The 20,788-nt window shown below is 39.3% G+C and overlaps 2 protein-coding genes across 2 annotated transcripts in view; both read left to right on the top strand.

Annotated features, from left to right (window-relative positions):
• LOC135133270 (integrin alpha-V-like) overlaps positions 1-20,788 on the top strand; it is a 201,630-nt gene that overhangs the window by 42,937 nt on the left and 137,905 nt on the right. The window lies entirely within an intron of this gene.
• Positions 18,380-20,690, top strand: LOC135133023 (piggyBac transposable element-derived protein 3-like). The gene is made up of 2 exons (XM_064061253.1): positions 18,380-18,596; positions 18,825-20,690. The coding sequence occupies exon 2, from the start codon at positions 18,830-18,832 to the stop codon at positions 20,573-20,575; it is 1,746 nt and encodes a 581-aa protein (XP_063917323.1). The 5' UTR covers positions 18,380-18,596; positions 18,825-18,829; the 3' UTR covers positions 20,576-20,690.

Raw genomic sequence — 20,788 nt, 5'->3', positions numbered from 1 at the left:
TTATTCAAAATATCAATCATTGGGCGAATTTTGTACAATCAAAGTCTGGACTTGTACGAGGTGGCATTTTTGAATTATCATTCAGGTGTAAATGACTTAAAATTTGCAAAAAGCGTTTTTGAGTCAATATATCAGAAATTCACATTTGGGTAAGAAATTAAGATTGTTATATTTTATTGATTTACGCATTTTTTTTAGATAATGATTTTTTTCTTAAGTTATATATGTTGCCTTTATTATAGGATAAAAATAAGAAAGTATTAAAAATAAATAATTATAATGAAAAAGAACGTTAAAAAATGTAAGTTAAACATGTAATTAATAATTATTCTAAAAAAGGTAAATTTTTTTATTAGCTTTTTTATTAAAATAATAAAGAAATTTATCCAGGTTAATCTCCTCAGTTCTTTTCTTCTCAAAGGCCATGCACACTAAATTTGCTTGACGAGTATGGGTCATAGAGCGTCGTCGTGGACTATCTATATGGGTTAACACAGAAAATGCTGATTCACATGTTGCAATGCTACAAGCAAATGTTCGGAGTGTTGCTAACAGTGGCGGCTCGTGGTGGATTTTGTTAGGGGGGCAACTTGGTAAAAAAATATAATTAGAATTACAAATTTAGTAACCACTCATAACTTTGCATAGAAATAATTGCAAACTGGCAATATGGTACAACGCTGATATGGGCAAGTATTTTAAAAGCAAAAATAAAAAAAACTTACTCCAATTTAAGTTAAAACGATGCCGGTGACACATGTTCAGAGTTTATTGAAACTATACTTTTAAAATTTTATGTTAATATATAATTATAAAACCGGCGCACAGAAAAACTTGGGTTTAATTAACTGTCTTATATATGAAGTCCATCCTTCGATTTTTTTGAGAAACAAAATGATCTATCACAAGATCATTAAAATTGTCTGTTTGTTGAATTAAAGCTTTTTCTATAGACAACATTGAAAGAGCGTTTAATCGGTCGCTACTCATAGTGTTTCGTTTCAGTGTTTTTATTCGAGCCATAGTTGAGAAACAGCGTTCATCTTCTGTAGTTGTCATGGGAATTGTGCATACAATATTAAGAAGTTTCATGGTTTCGGGAAACACTGACGAAAGGTTATTTTCTATAAAAAACCGAAGAAGCGACAATGCTCCTCCAGCAGTTTGAAAATCATCCCTGTTGTAAATAGCGGTCAATTCTCCTTTTAAAACTGTTGCATCTAAGTGAAATTTGCTTACTGCAATTTGAAATTTATCTTCGGGAAAGGTCATTTGATAGTCCTTAAAGGCTTGGGTCAAAAAAAGGTGTGACAATGACAAATAATTTGTAGATGAAAAACGTAATTCTATATCTACAATTATCGCATCACATACTCGTTGTGCAATTAATTTTAAGTCATTGGTGTTTCGTGGGCGTTTTGCTGATGGTTCCTCTTCATCTCGATAATAATCATAATCAAGCGATTGTCTTATATGTTCTACAGATTTTTTAAAATCTTGTACATACTTTTCAACTGCTGCGGAATCTACACTTCGTTTTTGCAACTGATTGTATAGTATGTCACAGTTGGGCATTATTTTATTAAAAACATGGAGCCAATAATTAAATTCATAATCTTTCAGGAAATTAACGAGCCCATTTGATTTTGTAACTGTTTTGCTGTCATCTTCCCTTTCAATGATTGTTTCTAAACAATTTCTTAAATCATTTTTATATTGAAAGATAGTCGCAATTGTTCTGGATTTAAAGTTCCAACGAGTAGCAGGTCCAGGAGGTAGTCGTTTGTGAACTACTTCATCTAAAACTGCAGTTCTTTTGGGTGAACGAGAGAAAAATGCTGAAAACGCTTCCGAATTAGAGAAAAAATTTTTACAGACTTGTGAATGTTTGCTGCTCTCTTAATAATTAAATTTAATTGGTGAGCATAACAATGTATATATTCTGCGTTTGTATAAAAAGTTTTAATCCGAGCTTGAACACCTTCATTGTGGCCACTCATGACTGACGCTCAGTCATATGTCTCTGCTATCAGTTTCTCTGGGCGTTCATTTAGTTTAGGTTTTTCTAATTCATTGAAAATACACGTACTTATTGCTTCAGCATTCGGTGCGGTGGGAGTAAAAAAACCCATAAATCTTTCATGTATTACACCATTCAGAACATATCGCACGATAAAAACCAACTGAGAAATTGTGGAATTATCAGTTGCTTCGTCAGCTTCGATTGCAATATAAGCACACTGTGTAATCTCGTCTTTTATTAATTGCAACGATACTTCTAGAATGGAATCCAGTAATTCATTTTGGACTGTTTTGGATAATCCTGAAAAGACTTTATTCTGTGATTTTTCAATATGTGTTTTAAGGACATTATCCACTTCCGCGAGTAAATTTACCAAACCGCGAAATATGCCCGGGTTTGAAGAAGTTTCGCGTTCGTCGTGCCCGCGTAAAGCAACTTCAAAAGCTCCACAAAATTTTATGCAGTCTATTAACTTGCTTAAAATATATCTATTGTGTTTTACTTCCTCATTATGTTTTTTCACATTTAAACGATAGGCCGAATCCAATTGATTCTGAATATTTACTCTACCAAGAGTAGCATATTCGACGGCATAAAATAAATGTCTTGCTGCGATCTTATGCTTTTTAATTTTCTCACCTAAATGTTTCAAATCCTTAACGCCAGTTTCCACCCAAGATTTATCACAATCGCCTTTATCCATTACCAAACACACAAAACAGAAAAAGGCATTTTGTTCGGCACATCCACACAACCACTCTGCACATTCATAAAATCTATGATTAAAGTGTCTTGTTACAGTTTTATTTTTCACTATAGACGTTTGTTTCAAACTTAAGTCCGGCCGAGGTACTCCCAATCCCTTCAATTGAAGACGTTCTTCGAAAGTTAAATTTCCACTCAACTTCCGGTTTTTAATCGCGGAGACAGTATTCATTTTACAAAAAAATAACGAAATAACCCAAAAGAACACGAATTTTGTACGTGAGATGAGCAGTTCGCGCCTGTTGCATTCTTGCATTAACGCCATGAGCTATGCACACGCGCCGTTCTCATTTAACAATGCATTTCTTTTGTGATTGGCTCGGGCATCTGTGTATATTGCCCGGTGAAGATCCAATTTAACGAATCAAAAGTCGAAATTTATAGCGCGCAAATTAACTTTTAAATGCACAGGAGGAGCAGCCGAAACTGTTGCCCGAAACCATTTATAATTCATTCAAAGTAAGATTTTTGACTGGGAAATCATAAAAAAGAGTACAAATTTAATATTTAATTCTTTCTTTTTTAAAATTTCCGACTGAGTAAAATAAAAAGTCAGCCTAAAAAAGTCATTTGGGAGGGCACTGCCCATTTGCCCTCCCCGCAGCAGCCGCCACTGGTTGCTAATATAATTTGTACGTGTCTTCGTAGGCAACACGCTGTTCGAAAAATTAACTAAAACTGTTTCTCTCGTCTTTTTCAAATTTTTTGAGATAATTTTTAATAACTTCCGACTCAGCCTTGGACGGAATATAAATTCCAAGTTCTTCCAGAGGTTGGAGGTTGAACGACGTTTTAGCTCCTCTAAAATTATGTCTATAAGCGAATAATATATTCGTTTTAGGTTTTCAGGAACATCAGAAGCATATATTTTTTCTGTGACAACAAAATCTTCTAGTAAAACATTGTCTTTTCTTCTTTCCTAGACGTAGAAGGTATTGGCGATTTAGAACAATTGGAAACGACAATCCACGCGCGCTGTCCATAATTTCTTCAAAACAGGCATCATTTCTTTTATTATTTATGGTTTCTATGGTGGCATTAATTACAGAAATGCAAGCTGTTAATCCTACATCACGAGATTGCAAACTTTTATCTGCTGGTTCTAAAATTTCTAAAACGGTTTTTGTGAGAGCCAATACAAATCGAAAAATTTCTTTTTTTATAACACTCAGAAAACCTTCACTTTCCACAACTGTTTCACCATCAAAATCTTTGGATCTTTGAATTATTTCTTCAAGAACGTTAAGAATATCTTTATAATTTTGAAAAATTACTCGAGTTACTTGCAAATGTCCATACCACCTTTGAGGTAATAACTTAACAACTTTTTGTCCATGATAAAGACTATCGACTTTTGAATGACTAAAAAAACAATATAAACTTGCGCATTGCTGAAAAAAACGTTGGACGAGGTCTTCACTATCTAGCGCTTTAACAACCACAAGATGGAGTCTATGATTTGCACAATGAACGTAAGGCACTTGACAGAATGTGCCGCCTACAAGGCAGCAACAGAAGTCGACAGGAGGTTCACATTTAAATATGGACTCAGCCGACAGTCTCTTGGAAATAGATCCAAACGATCTGCTCTTGAGAATAGAACGGAATTTATGGACTATTTTAATGGTATCGGAGCAGTTCCTTGGCAAAACGATTTGGCATAAAAAATGTATTTAAGATTTTGTACATGAATATGTAATAAAAAAATGAGTAGACTTTATTCTCTGGTCTGATTTTGTAAGTTCACTTTCCTGGGCGTCCATGATCAAATTGAAGATTTTCCTCTTCAATTGATTTTTCAACAATGGATTTTTTACTGTTCTTATTTCTTCCCCCATGTAGATAGGCATTTTAAAAAAAATGTTGAAATATTGTTTTCATTTACCTTGCAAACTTGTCCAAATCATCTGGTTCAGGCTTCCTTTCATATTCCTTCAGGGCTTCTGTTGCTGTTGAGAGTAAGTTTGCAACATTTTGCTGTTCCGCCTTTAGTTTTTTGGACGTGTAAGGAGTCTCCAAATTGCTGATGGCATTATTTCTTCCATTTCGGTGGAAGTGCTTTCTTGCGAATCCTATAATATGGTTGTTAGTTATTGGTACAACAATAAACAATAATTAAATCCACATACGCACCTCATGATTTGATCGGGACGGCCGCACAGGATCCGTGTTTCGTAGGAACTTCTAAGTGATGGAAGCACCACAACTTTAGTTTGTATCCGTCGTCTTCTCCAACACCACTATGGCGACTCTGATTAATTTTGCCTATCTCTCGAAAATATTGGCTGCGCAAACCATGCCATTTTTGTTTAATGTCATTCACCGTTAAACACTGATTTGCTGTTAATGATCTTGAAATCATCTCTCGCTGAATGCTGGCGAGGGCATCTTGGCGCTTTGTCTTATTGTGGTATTCTGGATCGTTCGTCCTGTACAATATGGGGTATCCTTCATATATTTCAATTATCTGTGTTTGCTTCTTTGCTCCAAACAAATTTGCCATAAGCGGAAACCATATGTTATTGGTTAGTAACAATCCACCACCTTAATAAAAATCGAACCACCCCGCATGCAAAAGAACCCAACCAATGACCTTACTTACTTTCAAAAGGTAAAAGTAAGTCCAAACACGGTCGTTTATCTACAGCACTTTACCACTATTAATCACCGGCGTCGGCCTTTTTCCAAACGGGATAGCGAATCCCGTCGGGACCGGGCGCGGTGTTACTACACCTCCGTAGACTTCTCCGGGGAAGGGGTTGTTGTCGTCGTCGTCTGCGAGGGGCTGGTGTTCAGGCACCTCCCCCGGCATCTCGACTCCGGTGGGAGCTCCACTGCCGCACACGCCGGTGAAATGCGTATGGATCGCGTCGGCGGGGATCTCGCAGAGTGGGGACTCGGCCTCCGTTACCGCCCTGAAGGCCCGGGGGCGGGATCGACGGTACAGCTTCTCGGTGAATTCGGACAGCAGGCGCTCGAGCTCCCCCGGTTCTTGGATATTGTTGAATTGCACGGCTTAGTTTCTCTGGGACGCGGGGATGTCGGTCGGGACGGTGGCAGGTTTGGCCGGCGGGGGCGCGTGCGAGCTCCCGTGAGTTAAGCAATCTTGATATCGCGGTAGCTGCTGGATCGGCGGCCGATGGGGCCATCGCTTCTGGTGGTGTGGTTGGCGTGGGTGCCGATTGATCGCGGGGGCGGTTTGGCGCTGGGGCGGGCTCCCGTGCGTTCGGTAGTCTCGGAGGCGGCGTGGCGGTAGGTTTTTCTGGCCGTGGCATCCGGGATCTCATTACTGGCCGGTCAGTCGCGGGCGCCTGTGACGGCGTTTGGGTTGGCGGGCTGGCCGGCCTCAGTGCGTTGATGTCGGTGGCATCGGCGGCGGTGATGCATTCCGATTGCCGCTTCTGGTGGGTTTTGCATGCCTTGAGGGTCTCGAAGACGGTTTCACATCCTCGATACTTGAAGACAAACCGGTGGAGGTGGTAGCGGCGAATGTGCTTACTCAGGTCCCCATGTCTTTTGTATTTTTTGGCATGGGGGCGCAGAACCGGCACACAAACTCCTCCTCCAGCGGGCAGTCCAACTCGTAGTCGAGGAGTACTTCTTCGTTGACCTCGGTCAAAGCTGCAGCGGTTGCGGTGGAACTTGGGGTTGCCATATTTTATTTTATTTTGTATATAATTTTTTTTATTTATATCTGAGCAAATATGTGTGATCACTTCACGGTACTTTAATTATTGCACTGAACTTTGATTTTAATTATTGCATTTTGGGGATGTGGACATTTGTAAAATTTTGTGTTTTGAATTGAGGATATTAAGCTGATAAGAACAGATTTCCTTTATTTAATACTTGTTTTTTTTAAATACATTCGATTGGTAAAAAATATTATTAACATGGTTGTGTGTATAACGTGCAGATAATACTGAAATTAACATTGTCATAAATAAATAAAAGCAACGAACATTACATACATTTCACAACTATTGAGAACATATTAAAATGATTTCAAAGTGTAGAAGAAGATTGTCGAGAGATTCAATATTGTTTTGTACCTGTGATATGTTGGATATATATCTCTCTCGACCATCTTATCGTTTCTGAACACATTAACTTCCTCATCAGGTTGCAATATTTCCTTGAGACGCGACACCTCTGGAGGACGGGCTCGTTTGCGTTGTCCCAGCTTCCCAGGATGCCCACAATAAGCGCTTCTACTACGGTGTTGTAGCCCGTCTCCCTCAGGGTTACTGCAATCGATAAATAATCTGATATATTTTTTGTTCATAAATTTACCGCCACTTTCAAATAAAACCTGCTTAACTGCTTTTTCACAAGTCCGGAGACCGAGCTGGCCAAGCTGTTGGCCTAAATCTCCCTATCCAATGTTCAGCAAACATTTCGTTTAAACAGTGAGTAATTGTAACAGCAGAATATGCGGGAGCTCCATCCATTTGGAACCATGGATCTTCAATATTTAAAGTTTCAATCTGGGGGATTATTTGTGTCCCGAGGAGTTGCAAGAATTTTGTTGCATTTAACTTTCCATCGATAAAAAATGGACCAATTAGTGTGTTATTTATTACTCCGGCCCACACATTGACTTTTCTATTATACTGCGTTCGCGTTAAATTTTGTAGACGAGGATTAGTACTCACTTCCCCATTCATTTAAAATGACGCTTCATCTGTAAAAAGTATTTTGTCTAAAATTTCTTCATTATCATTGTAATAACCCAAACCTCCCGCTTTTTTATTTGACATTGAACAAACTTTGAAAAAGCCCGCTAAAATTTGAAATTTGGCCTTGGCTGTGATCGCCTACTAAAGTGGGACCCTACATTGTGTTTTGAAAACTGGCGGGAGGCGTTCGTTCATACAAATTGGCGCACTGCGGAGCGGGAAGAGTGACGGATTTAAAAAACTTATATTTGGAAAAAAAAACTATGAAAAATAAATCCAATAAGAGCTCAAGAGACCTTGGCCAAGGGCCCCAGAAGAGCTTAAAGAATTTATTTCTCAGAGAAAAAAAAACCTTTATTTTCCCTCGAACCTGAGAACATAGAATAAAGATTAACAACCTTACAAGTACAACAATAAACAAAATTAAAAAGTCGCGGAATCCTCGGAAAGATAAATGGATGGCAACGTCCCAGATATTACGGTAGTGTGGCCTCTACAAACAAGACGGGGGCGCACAGCGGGTGCAGGGCGACGGCCACACTCCCCGTGAAGGTCCACATAGTCCTACCTCACCACTTCACGCGCGTGGTCTTACGCACCCACCTGACATAGGTTGACCTTCCTGTTTCCCGCCAACAAGGTAGTTCGGTAAAACTCCGAGTCCGCTAGGGCCGGAAGTCTAGCAAGACCCGCAGACACTCGCACGGAGACGCCGACGCCACCGCGTCCACGCCACACGACCCCCGAGTTAACTAGCGTTATCAAAATGAGTATTTGGATTTCAGACAAGCAATAAGCGAAATTTAATTGGCCACACTCCATCAACACTTGTTTTAAATAACAAAGAAATTTAAATGAGATTAAATTATGCACGTGTGATAAACAATCTTATACAACAAGGAAAATGAAATGAGAAATTATTCATGTTTTTATCAATAACTTTAAAGAACAAGAATTTTGAAAGAGATTAAATTATTCACATTTTGGCAATGATTTTAATGAAATATTTATCTGACATTAAACAACGAAATTACGACTGCATTAAAATGATCTGGGCAAAGTTACGTTGTTGACCGAATTAAACCCGTCATTGACCGAATTAAACAAACACCCCCCCCCCCCCCCAACACATCCCCAAACAAAATACATAAATAAAAACACATACGAGATAAACAAAACAACACATAAAAATACGACACATAAAATATGCAAAATAAATAAAATATAGGCAACCATGGGTGCACATTCGCTTTGAATTGTGCCTTTCTTTCAAAAACATTCATTTTCAAATGCATCGACAAAGTTTTCGGTCAACGACAAATCCCCAATGACTAATACAAAAATTCACAAGGGACGCCCTTGAAATTCCCCGGTCAACACCCCGTACTTGCACCCTACCACTTTCTCTTTCTATTTTGAACGGCTGAATATTTGAAAACTTCATGAAATTTTCCAGCATTAGAGTTTACAATAAAGAATAATAGATCGAGGAAAAGCCATTCAAATATCTTAGATCTTATAATGTCAGCCAAATTGATGTGCCTAATTAATTGATGTTACTAACACCAAGAAAATCCCCCGTCCCCCAGACTATGATATTATTAATTTTCTGATGCCGTTCTCAACGTTATTTTTGTTAAAGATTCACTTGTTCAGATTACGTTTGAATTTACTTTACTCACACGTGCTCAAATCATGCAACGCAAAATAATAACTCGAAAATTGCCATCCAACTTTCCGCATAACATTCGCTAAATAAAACTGCCCTAGCTAACGTAATTCCCTGAAAAGCCCTACTAAAACGGATTGAAATTATGTTGAAAAGATTAGTACGAAAATTAACGGCCGTGGCGTCATCCGGAAGTGCCGCCATTTTTGTCGCGTCACATATGTGTGTGGTTCCCGCGTCTCACATACTCCGTAATCATCGAGAAGCAACACCGCTTCTTCCACCAGCACACACGGAATCACGTGGGAAAACATACCTCTTGGATCTTCAAACCAAATACGTGCTCACCACCGAAATAACCTCTCTGTGTTCGAACGGAGCGGAGAATTCTTACGTTCGCTGGTTCGTCAGGGGGATGGAACTCCGTTGAAAGGAATCACCGCTGAAAACGTAAACAAAACGCACAGACACTTGGAAAACGCAGAGAGCACCAACTTGACGTCTTACTCGAAAGAAAGACGAAGTCAATATGGCCGCGACTCACCCTTCTCCAACACGACCCTTCTGCGCACCTCCCTCTTAGTGGTTTTTGTTTCTTTCCATTTCTATCCCTTTTCTTACCAAAAGTTTGGCGCGCGGAAATTTGGTTCGAAACGGCTTACTACAGACGTCCCCCAGCGTCTTCGGAGTGGAGTATCAGCGCAACGAGCGGAGACGCTTACTTAAATGGTAGGCCGTTGAGATTCGGATGCGTCCCCCCGTTTCTTGTGTACCTGTTGGTAGGAAGCGGCAGAGTCACTGGCGGCTAGAATACAGCTTGAGATTAGTGATGTTATATCGGCCTTTGGTGGAGTCTGAGACGGGATCTCTCAAGGTATAGACATTTGGATGTGGTCTGTCTGAAACGACATATGGACCCGAATACAAGAGGGAAAATTTGGCATAAATTTTGTTGGCCACATCCGAAATCGGGTTTTCCCTTAACAGGACAAAGTCGCCCACTTGGAACACGTCGCAGCGATTTTTCTGGGAATTTTTCCGTTGGTTTGCGGCACGGCGGAGGTTTGAAAGTGCCTCGATGCGAATTTGTTGCAGGGGTTTTGCCGCGACGGCTGGAAGCAGAGGCTGGATGAGATTTGTTAAGGGGTTTGGTGGATTTTTGCCTGAGATTATCTCATAGGGTGAGAAGCCAGTGCTGAGATGAGGTGTCACGTTGAAGAGCAACTCGATATTGGGAAGGATTGAATGCCAGTTTGCATGAGAGTCATGGCAGATTGGGCGTTAATGGGCTTGGGCGGAATGTACCCTCACTAACATGTCCGGTCGGCATTTCCCGAAACGTTTGGTGGGGGAATAGAAAACGGGTTGAATGCCATCAAAGGCGAAACAGTGGGGGCAGGAAATTGGATGTCCCGGGCCTCGCGGCGTTGAGACGCCGGAGCTCCCGGCGCACGCTTTGGTCGGATGACCGATCTTCCACCGGGCTCGAGATCTATCGTGGCCTGCATGTCGATTAAGAAATGTTGGGCTGCTTTAACGGTTCTCATCGTGCGAGGAACAGCATTCCAGGCCCTTTGGATCTCGCCTGGAAAAAGTTTCATTAGGTCTGCCATTATATTCGACTCCTCTCGCGGTAGCATCAGTGACCGCGCGATACTCAGCCGTCCTAAGAAGAAGTCGACCATGCTACCGTCCTGGCTTGGGTCGAACTGGTCCGACGTGATCTCCTTGTATCGGTCCTCCCGGTTCGTAGTCGTCCAGAAGTTCCCTAAGAACTCCACCCGGAAGCCCTCAAAGGTGTCCCAGTCGGACTTATTGATGTCGTACCAGGACTCTGCGCCTTGCCTGAAACACAGACGGACTTCCTCGAGCTTGCTGGAACTTCTCGTCCGTGTCCTCAGGTAAAACGCCTCGAAATCCTCCAAAAATTTGTTGGGGTTTTCAAGGGTCCCCCCCGAATAAAACGGACGAGGCAGCGGTGCAGCTGGTGCCGGTGCCGGAGTCTCCTCCGGTTGCCGACTCTGCTCCAGCAAGTGGAGTGCAATGGTTTTCCAATCCATCTGCTCCGGACGGGACAGGGTTTGCAGTTGCTCGTCTAGGCCCGTTGTTGCTTCTTCGTGGACGGGGTCCACGGTCCTCTGGACCCTTCGTCGAGAGCTGGATGGTCGCTCGACGTCAGGCCGCCTCCTACGCGTCGTCTTTGGCCTCGCTGGTCTTCGCTGGGTTGTCGCCACCAGCGGTGCGATCCTTGGCGCCTTCACGTTCCAGGCGCCACTGGTATTAACTACCTGTCTCTTTTTTCCGACCATTTTCTTCGCTGGCTGTGAAAACAAAATATAAATAAGTACATATGCAACACAAAATACACTCTTCCAGGGCAGTGCGTCGACATTGCATGCTGGGCACGCGGCACCAATTCTGTAATAACCCAAACCTCCCGCTTTTTTATTTGACATTGAACAAACTTTGAAAAAGCCCGCTAAAATTTGAAATTTGGCCTTGGCTGTGATCGCCTACTAAAGTGGGACCCTACATTGTGTTTTGAAAACTGGCGGGAGGCGTTCGTTCATACAAATTGGCGCACTGCGGAGCGGGAAGAGTGACGGATTTAAAAAACTTATATTTGGAAAAAAAAACTATGAAAAATAAATCCAATAAGAGCTCAAGAGACCTTGGCCAAGGGCCCCAGAAGAGCTTAAAGAATTTATTCCTCAGAGAAAAAAAAACCTTTATTTTCCCTCGAACCTGAGAACATAGAATAAAGATTAACAACCTTACAAGTACAACAATAAACAAAATTAAAAAGTCGCGGAATCCTCGGAAAGATAAATGGATGGCAACGTCCCAGATATTACGGTAGTGTGGCCTCTACAAACAAGACGGGGGCGCACAGCGGGTGCAGGGCGACGGCCACACTCCCCGTGAAGGTCCACATAGTCCTACCTCACCACTTCACGCGCGTGGTCTTACGCACCCACCTGACATAGGTTGACCTTCCTGTTTCCCGCCAACAAGGTAGTTCGGTAAAACTCCGAGTCCGCTAGGGCCGGAAGTCTAGCAAGACCCGCAGACACTCGCACGGAGACGCCGACGCCACCGCGTCCACGCCACACGACCCCCGAGTTAACTAGCGTTATCAAAATGAGTATTTGGATTTCAGACAAGCAATAAGCGAAATTTAATTGGCCACACTCCATCAACACTTGTTTTAAATAACAAAGAAATTTAAATGAGATTAAATTATGCACGTGTGATAAACAATCTTATACAACAAGGAAAATGAAATGAGAAATTATTCATGTTTTTATCAATAACTTTAAAGAACAAGAATTTTGAAAGAGATTAAATTATTCACATTTTGGCAATGATTTTAATGAAATATTTATCTGACATTAAACAACGAAATTACGACTGCATTAAAATGATCTGGGCAAAGTTACGTTGTTGACCGAATTAAACCCGTCATTGACCGAATTAAACAAACACCCCCCCCCCCCCCCCCCAACACATCCCCAAACAAAATACATAAATAAAAACACATACGAGATAAACAAAACAACACATAAAAATACGACACATAAAATATGCAAAATAAATAAAATATAGGCAACCATGGGTGCACATTCGCTTTGAATTGTGCCTTTCTTTCAAAAACATTCATTTTCAAATGCATCGACAAAGTTTTCGGTCAACGACAAATCCCCAATGACTAATACAAAAATTCACAAGGGACGCCCTTGAAATTCCCCGGTCAACACCCCGTACTTGCACCCTACCACTTTCTCTTTCTATTTTGAACGGCTGAATATTTGAAAACTTCATGAAATTTTCCAGCATTAGAGTTTACAATAAAGAATAATAGATCGAGGAAAAGCCATTCAAATATCTTAGATCTTATAATGTCAGCCAAATTGATGTGCCTAATTAATTGATGTTACTAACACCAAGAAAATCCCCCGTCCCCCAGACTATGATATTATTAATTTTCTGATGCCGTTCTCAACGTTATTTTTGTTAAAGATTCACTTGTTCAGATTACGTTTGAATTTACTTTACTCACACGTGCTCAAATCATGCAACGCAAAATAATAACTCGAAAATTGCCATCCAACTTTCCGCATAACATTCGCTAAATAAAACTGCCCTAGCTAACGTAATTCCCTGAAAAGCCCTACTAAAACGGATTGAAATTATGTTGAAAAGATTAGTACGAAAATTAACGGCCATGGCGTCATCCGGAAGTGCCGCCATTTTTGTCGCGTCACATATGTGTGTGGTTCCCGCGTCTCACATACTCCGTAATCATCGAGAAGCAACACCGCTTCTTCCACCAGCACACACGGAATCACGTGGAAAACATACCTCTTGGATCTTCAAACCAAATACGTGCTCACCACCGAAATAACCTCTCTGTGTTCGAACGGAGCGGAGAATTCTTACGTTCGCTGGTTCGTCAGGGGGATGGAACTCCGTTGAAAGGAATCACCGCTGAAAACGTAAACAAAACGCACAGACACTTGGAAAACGCAGAGAGCACCAACTTGACGTCTTACTCGAAAGAAAGACGAAGTCAATATGGCCGCGACTCACCCTTCTCCAACACGACCCTTCTGCGCACCTCCCTCTTAGTGGTTTTTGTTTCTTTCCATTTCTATCCCTTTTCTTACCAAAAGTTTGGCGCGCGGAAATTTGGTTCGAAACGGCTTACTACATCATTTAATAAATTGAACAGTGTTTCACAAAAATCTGTTCTTTTAATTTTATCGTCTTCAAAAAGTTGTTGGTGGTTCGTAAATTTATAAGGTTTGTACTTGAATTCTTTCAAAACGTTTCTAACTGATGAGGGAGAAATATCAAAATAATTTGACGTCATTCTTAAAGAAGACATTTTCTTCCACATAGCACAAAATATTCGATTTATTTTCTTCAGTGAGGACACAGCAAGGCCGATTTCTTTTGTGGTGTGCCTGTACCACACACCGTGTTATTAAATTTTGCAAAAATGTTGCAAATTGTTCCCACTGAAGGTATTGGCCTATCTGGGTAACTCACTGAAAAGAGATCGCGTATATTGCGTAGGCTATTACCAGCGTGATACCAGTGAATTATTTGAAGCTTTTCTTTTGTGGAATATATTTTTTATCAAATGAAATAATTTGACGTTTCAAAAACAGTGTCAGTTTTAAAAACATTTTCAAAATCAAGGCGGCATGGTAGCGGACATGCGTAATGTTGGTTGCATCGTTACCAATGCATTGATGTGTGTTTTTTAAAACTGAACATAGGCCATTTACGGTCTATGTTCAGAGTTAAAAAAATGTCCCGGTATATGATTCGTATCTTCTTCTATGATGATTTGATCGCATTGGCGAAACCCTGGCGTACTTAAATTAATTCTTGTTTCTGCGTGTAAGTCCTTATTATTCAAAACCGTGATTGCTTCCAATGGCAAACAATTTCCCTTGTTATGGGCTCTCAACTCTAAGTGGACCAATTGTTTTTCGTATGCTGTGATAAACTGTCTAAGAGTGGGATTATTATTATAACCACCCTGAATTCTAATAAAGCCAAAAAAAGCTTCAAATGCTCTTGGCTCATCTTGTAAGTTGGATTGTACAGCAAGGGTTTATCGCAATCATTGTTTTCTTTGTACAATTCAAGATACATAGATTTTAGACTTTCGATACATATCAAAAATTCCAAGGAACCAGTTTTTCGACCACTATGTATCAAAACATTGCCTGCTAGGTTGATTTTTAATTTAGAAATATATTTAAAACAATAATCCAAGTACTTAAGAAAAAATCTCCTTAAAGTTGCAATATGTAAATGATGTTTTTCGTTTTACCGATTTTTCTTTTTAAAATTTCTGTACACGGCACTGAAATACGAAGAATATTTACATTTTCTTCTAATAATAAATTTTTGTTCTTTAAGGTTAACAAAACGTTTTTCATAACGGCAATTTTCTTTTTTTGTCTGCGATTCCTTTGTTGAAGAACTTTAACTTTTTGTCTATATTTAATTATGTTCTGTCTAAATTCCGCACTGATTTTTGTGAATGTTGGACACGTATACCTGTTTCCTATCAGGTGAAAATGATGTTGATTTGTAAAAAAGTGTTTTAATAGATGATTCTTCACTACTAGCGTCTTCAGGAACATGTACATCTTCAATAGCGTCTTCAAGAGGAATTTTCTCACTGATGTCTCCTTTGGAATTACTTACTTGCAATTGCTTCTTCACAACAGACATTCTCTGTTACAGCAGGCAACGTTCTTTTAAGAATTCTCCACTGTATTGCTATCTCTAAACACTTTTACTTTATTTCATTTTACTAATGCAAATTGTTACCTTTTGCAAATGTTTAGGAAAAGAAAAAAATATATGCACACTGCCTTTACGCAATCTGGTAACATTAGTAGATGTTTTATCAAAGCAATGTTTCTCAAAATGAACGGAGCAAAGAACACTTGTGTCTTGGGGTTTCCAGTTCGCACGCCCTGGGAGGCGTACAAGGAATTGGTTAAAGAGTGCACGAATGTGAAATTTAACATCTTTTGTGGCACAAGGAAGCATTTGCACAACATTTGAAGGTGAGGAACGTGATCAGGGGGTGCTGTAGAAGAGTTTTGTGGAAACAGTGTGTGCGAAATCGAATAGTGCGTTTTATAAAATTTTACCCCATTTGTTTTTATTTTGTTTTGCTTTGATTTAACCTCAAATTTCCAGAGGTGGTTACACATACTTAGCACATAGCAAATGGGCTGTTTGACTTTATACTTACTGTTATTTGTACACCTCACATTGGGGACTGGTGTCATTTGAGCACCAGTAACAGTAAATAGCAGTTTATAATTATTTCCGTCTTTAATTTAGATTGGTCTATTGTCGTAATAATTATGCTTTCGATTTGTGGTATTTGCATTGGACATGTACTATAATAATAATCTTTTTCGCTGTTATGTTCTGGAGTTTGTGATAAAGGATTGATTGTGTTAATGTACTCCAAAATATTCAAGAATTCGGATGTCAACAATTACTTTTGAGAACCTGTTTTTAAAAGTTGGGCCAAAGATATATAAAACTAATACTAGTTTCAGAGAATGTATAGCACCTCGGACTCGGTTATTAGTAGAGAGCGGATATCTGTCGGGCTAGGCAAGGCCAAACTCGGTACGGCTCGTACGGGATGGGAATTTATTGCAGTTACCGGCTGCACTTCGTTTATTTGAGATTAGAATAACGCTGCTTCGTTGCACTCTGCTGTTAATTCCAGTTCTCATTTACTTAGCCGTTTGATTAATAAATCGTTAATTGTATTTATGGAATCAAGTGACAATTAAATTCAGTGATTACATATCACCCGCTACTGAGTCCCGGCGATGCAGCGCGTCCCCACCTATATCGTGACGTAGCCCGACAGAAATCCGCTGTCTAGTTATTAGTTACTCTCAGATATCTTGCTACTGGGGAGTTTTAAAAGTTTACATTATGCATTTAGAATTTCTGTGCCCTCTCTGTCACTATTTATTTCAGAGACATTAAATGCGATCTATGAAGTGCTACAAAGGGATTATTTGTAAACACCAAAGAGTAGTGACGAATGGAAAAACATTGCTGCAGCTTTTAATAAATTGTGGAATTTTCCGCATTGTTTAGGTGCATTAGATGGAAAACACATAGCATTTCGAGCAACATAGTCTTGTTGGCTCTTGTTGATGCTGAATACAATTTTATTTACGTCGATGTTGGATGCAATGGACACATCAGTGACGGAGGAGTCTATAACAAACAACAGCACTTTGTGTCCTGCTATAGAAAATAATACATTACATTTTCCAGATGATGATGATTTGCCTAACAGTGACATTAAAGTACCATATGTTATTGTGTCTGATGATGCATTTAGGCTTTCAAAGAGAATAATGAAGCCTTCAGGACAGAGATCAAATGCAAATGAAAAAATATTTAACTATAGATTAAGTCATGCTCAAAGAGTAGTTGAAAATGCTTTTGGTATTTTAGCCAATAGGTTTCAAGTTCTGCAAAAAGATTAATCAATTTTAGTGTGGAAAAAGTTCAGAGTGTTGTCTTGGCATGCTGTGCTTTGCACAACTATATAAAAGCAAAAGAAGGTAAAAGATGTATGACAGGAATAGATGTAGAAGACACAAATACAGTGACAATAAATGAGGGTGAATAGAGGAACAATATATTTATGACTAACCTTGAAAAAGTGTCAAAAAAACCTGCAAATGAAGCAATTGAAATACGTAAGAAATTTACCACGTATTTTAATGGAACAGGATTCGTTTCATGGCAATGGGAAGCAATAAAAAAAATTAACTTTTAAGTGTTGTTATAATATTATGATTACTCCAATAGATTTTCTACTACAATAGAAAATAATTTGCTAGATATTTCAATGAGATTGGCTTTGTACCATGGCAATGGGAAGCAATTAAAAAAATTAATTTTTGTCAGTTTTATTATAATTATATTTAAAAAATACAAACTACTTTTTTACGGGAACTGTGTTTCCATAATAACACCAGCCCTTCGCCGTGCAATAAACTGTTTCTTAATTTGGTATAAAATTTCATTTATCTCATGGGTTGCTTCATTTAATAATTCTTCGTCCTCAATTTCCCGAAGAGAATTGGCAACAAACTTGCCATATGCTGAATGTTTATCTTCTTGAGGCTTGCTATCGAAGTTATTAATAGCTTGAAGAGTTTTCTCTATTGCCTCATCTATCGGAGGCACCTCAATTTTCTTTTTTTTTTAGTGGTGGACTTTGGACTGGTGAAAGAGGTTCACTTTCAAAGATTTCATCAGACTTTGTGCTGGTGCTGGTAGCCTGGGAGTACTACAACACAGAAATTTTACTTTATATATCATGTTATTGAGGTGAAGTTACCTTATCACTGTCCAAAATGCTCTTCCCTTTATCACTGTCTAAAGTGCTCTTCCCTTTATCACTGTCTAAAGTGCTCTTCCCTTTACGTCCCTTTATAAATTCTCCTAGGAACAGCAGGGGTTCGTACCACCACGCCTTACTATTATCGAAGTCTTCCATTTCATCAGCGCTATCGCCAGACTGCCCCATTTTTTTTTTATTGATTTTTGCTTGCTCATGGGTGAACTGTGAGCGCACCTTTATATATTTTTTTTACTTCCTCCACTGTCAGTTGTGGACACATCCTTTAGCCTCTTAAGGTTCTGTGTTCCGAATCAGGAACATACCTAACTCAGACCAAAAACAATTAGAAAAGAGCAATCATTCCGCCAGTTCTTTAACTGACCGTTGTTCCTAATATATACCAATGAATAAACATTGATAAGTAACAGCAAACGCCATCTAGAGTGAAACTAGAATAAGTTCAGTCATACCTTTGCAGACGGAGCACGTTGTGTGGTGTTGAGTTATTTGTGATCGTAATTTTTTAATTTTTGGGTAAGTACCGATCAAACTAAAATTATTTAGGCTATTGTTAGACTTTAGAAGATATGCCTGTACCTTCCTAGTTATTGTAAATATACAATTAGTCTGTAGGAGCCCAAAATTCTGTTAGTTCCTCATAAGGAACATTGGTCATTTAGATGAAAATTAGATTGTTCCTGAAATGGAACAGTGGACTTTTGGTACATATGAACTAATAGCAATATTGTTGGGTTTTTACAGTAAAAATGGCCTACATACCAAGCGATAGTGAGGACGATAATCTTGGAGACTCAGATGATGAGTTTGTTGTACAAAATTCAAGGGATTCCTCTTCTTCTGACAGTGACGATTCAATTAGTAGTTCCGAATCAGATGAAGATAATCAACCTGTAGATCATGTGGCTACAGCTACGAATGTAAGAGGAAAACCCACATACAAGTGGACTAAACTCAATAATAATGATGAAGAATTGCCATTGCCACCTTTCGTTGCGGAGGAAACCGAGGAGTCCGAAATTGGACGCCCAATTCATTATTATCAGCAATTTTTTTCGAACGAATTGCTTTATCTCATAGTGGAACAAAGCAATTTATATGCTATTCAAAATGACGTAAACAAGCCCCTGAATCTAACACGTTCTGAATTAGAAATTTTTATTGGAACTGTTATATACATGTCAATTTTCCATTTACCGCGACATAGACTTTACTGGAAGTCAGCTTGCAGAGTAGCCCAAGTTGCTGACTGTATGTCCAGAAAGAGATGGGAAGATATAAAAAAGAATTTACATTTCAACAACAACGATGACCTTCCCACGGATAGAAATGATCCAAACCGTGATAAGCTATTCAAGCTTAGACCCATAATAGATGCATTGACAGAAAAATTTAAAAATCAAGTCAAACCACAGATGCTTTGCGTAGATGAACAAATAGTGCCGTACAAAGGAAGATCTGCACTAAAGCAGTATAATCCCAAAAAACCCAACAAATGGGGTTACAAAATATTCGTATTGTACGATAGCAGTGGTTTGGTTCACAATTTTGAAATTTACACAGGAAAAATATTGCCAACACCGGGAAAGGAGGATATAGGAGCTAGTGGAAATATTGTACTACGCTTGGCATCTGTGATACCACAACACAAAAATTATTTACTCTTCTTCGACAATTGGTTTACCTCTGTAAAGCTGCTTACCTCTCTTCAAGAAGATGGGATTTATAGTTTGGGGACCGTAAGATGCAACAGACTTCCTGGTTTACAATTCAGCAGCGACAACGTTTTGAAAAAAAAAGGTAGAGGCACTTATGAGGAATATAAGACAACAGTCAACAGTGTTGATATTCATACTCTGAAATGGTTCGACAACAAGAGCGTTTGTCTCCTTAGTACATTTTGCGGAAGCCAGCCTGTCGATATTGTTGAACGCTTTGACAGAAAAGGCAAAAGAAGAGTTGAGGTGACCCGTCCCAATATGATAAAGCTATATAATAACTTTATGGGTGGGGTTGACCTTCTTGATGGACTCATATCCTACTACAGGATAAGCCTAAGAAGTCGAAAATGGTATCTCAAACTGTTTTTTCATTTAATCGACTTGGCTCTAGTTAGCGCATGGTTAAAATACAAGACTGATATGCAGAAGAGTAACATGGACAAAAAAGATATTCTAGATTCTTTGGGATTTCGTGCTGAAGTAGCCGAAGCTCTTTGCCGAGTGGGAAAGGATGAAAATACAAGAAAAAGAGGAAGACCAAGCGGAAGTACTGAAAAGAATTATGAAGAGAAAAAGAGAAGGGGAGCAACAAAACCTATACCTCAGTTTGACGTGCGTACAGACAAGGTGGCCCACTTTCCTTCTTATAACAAAGAAAGGCAACGGTGCAAGAGACCATTGTGTGGACTAAAAACTTATTTCTATTGTGTAAAGTGTAAGGTACATCTATGTATTACTAAGACTAGAAACTGCTTCGCTGAATTTCATATTTGATTGCATAATTATGTCTATATGACCAGTGTTCCTGCAAAGGAACATATTGTTTTGTTGTTTTCTAAAGCAGAAAATAAATATTTTGAAAACTACAATTTGTTTACTAACTGCCTCTGGCCACTTTTTTCATGGAATGAATTTTTTAAATAAGATTCTAGTATAAGTGGACCTTAAGAGGTTAGTTCCTCCCAAATTTTACACAGGGCGTCGTGT

This window comes from Zophobas morio, unplaced genomic scaffold (genome assembly GCF_036711695.1).
Source record: "Zophobas morio isolate AGI-343-1 ecotype UQ-CSIRO unplaced genomic scaffold, CSIRO_AGI_Zmor_V1 ptg000021l, whole genome shotgun sequence".
Taxonomy (NCBI): domain Eukaryota; kingdom Metazoa; phylum Arthropoda; class Insecta; order Coleoptera; family Tenebrionidae; genus Zophobas; species Zophobas morio.
The sequence above is the reverse complement of the archived record's forward strand: the minus strand, read 5'-3'. Positions and strand labels throughout refer to the sequence as shown.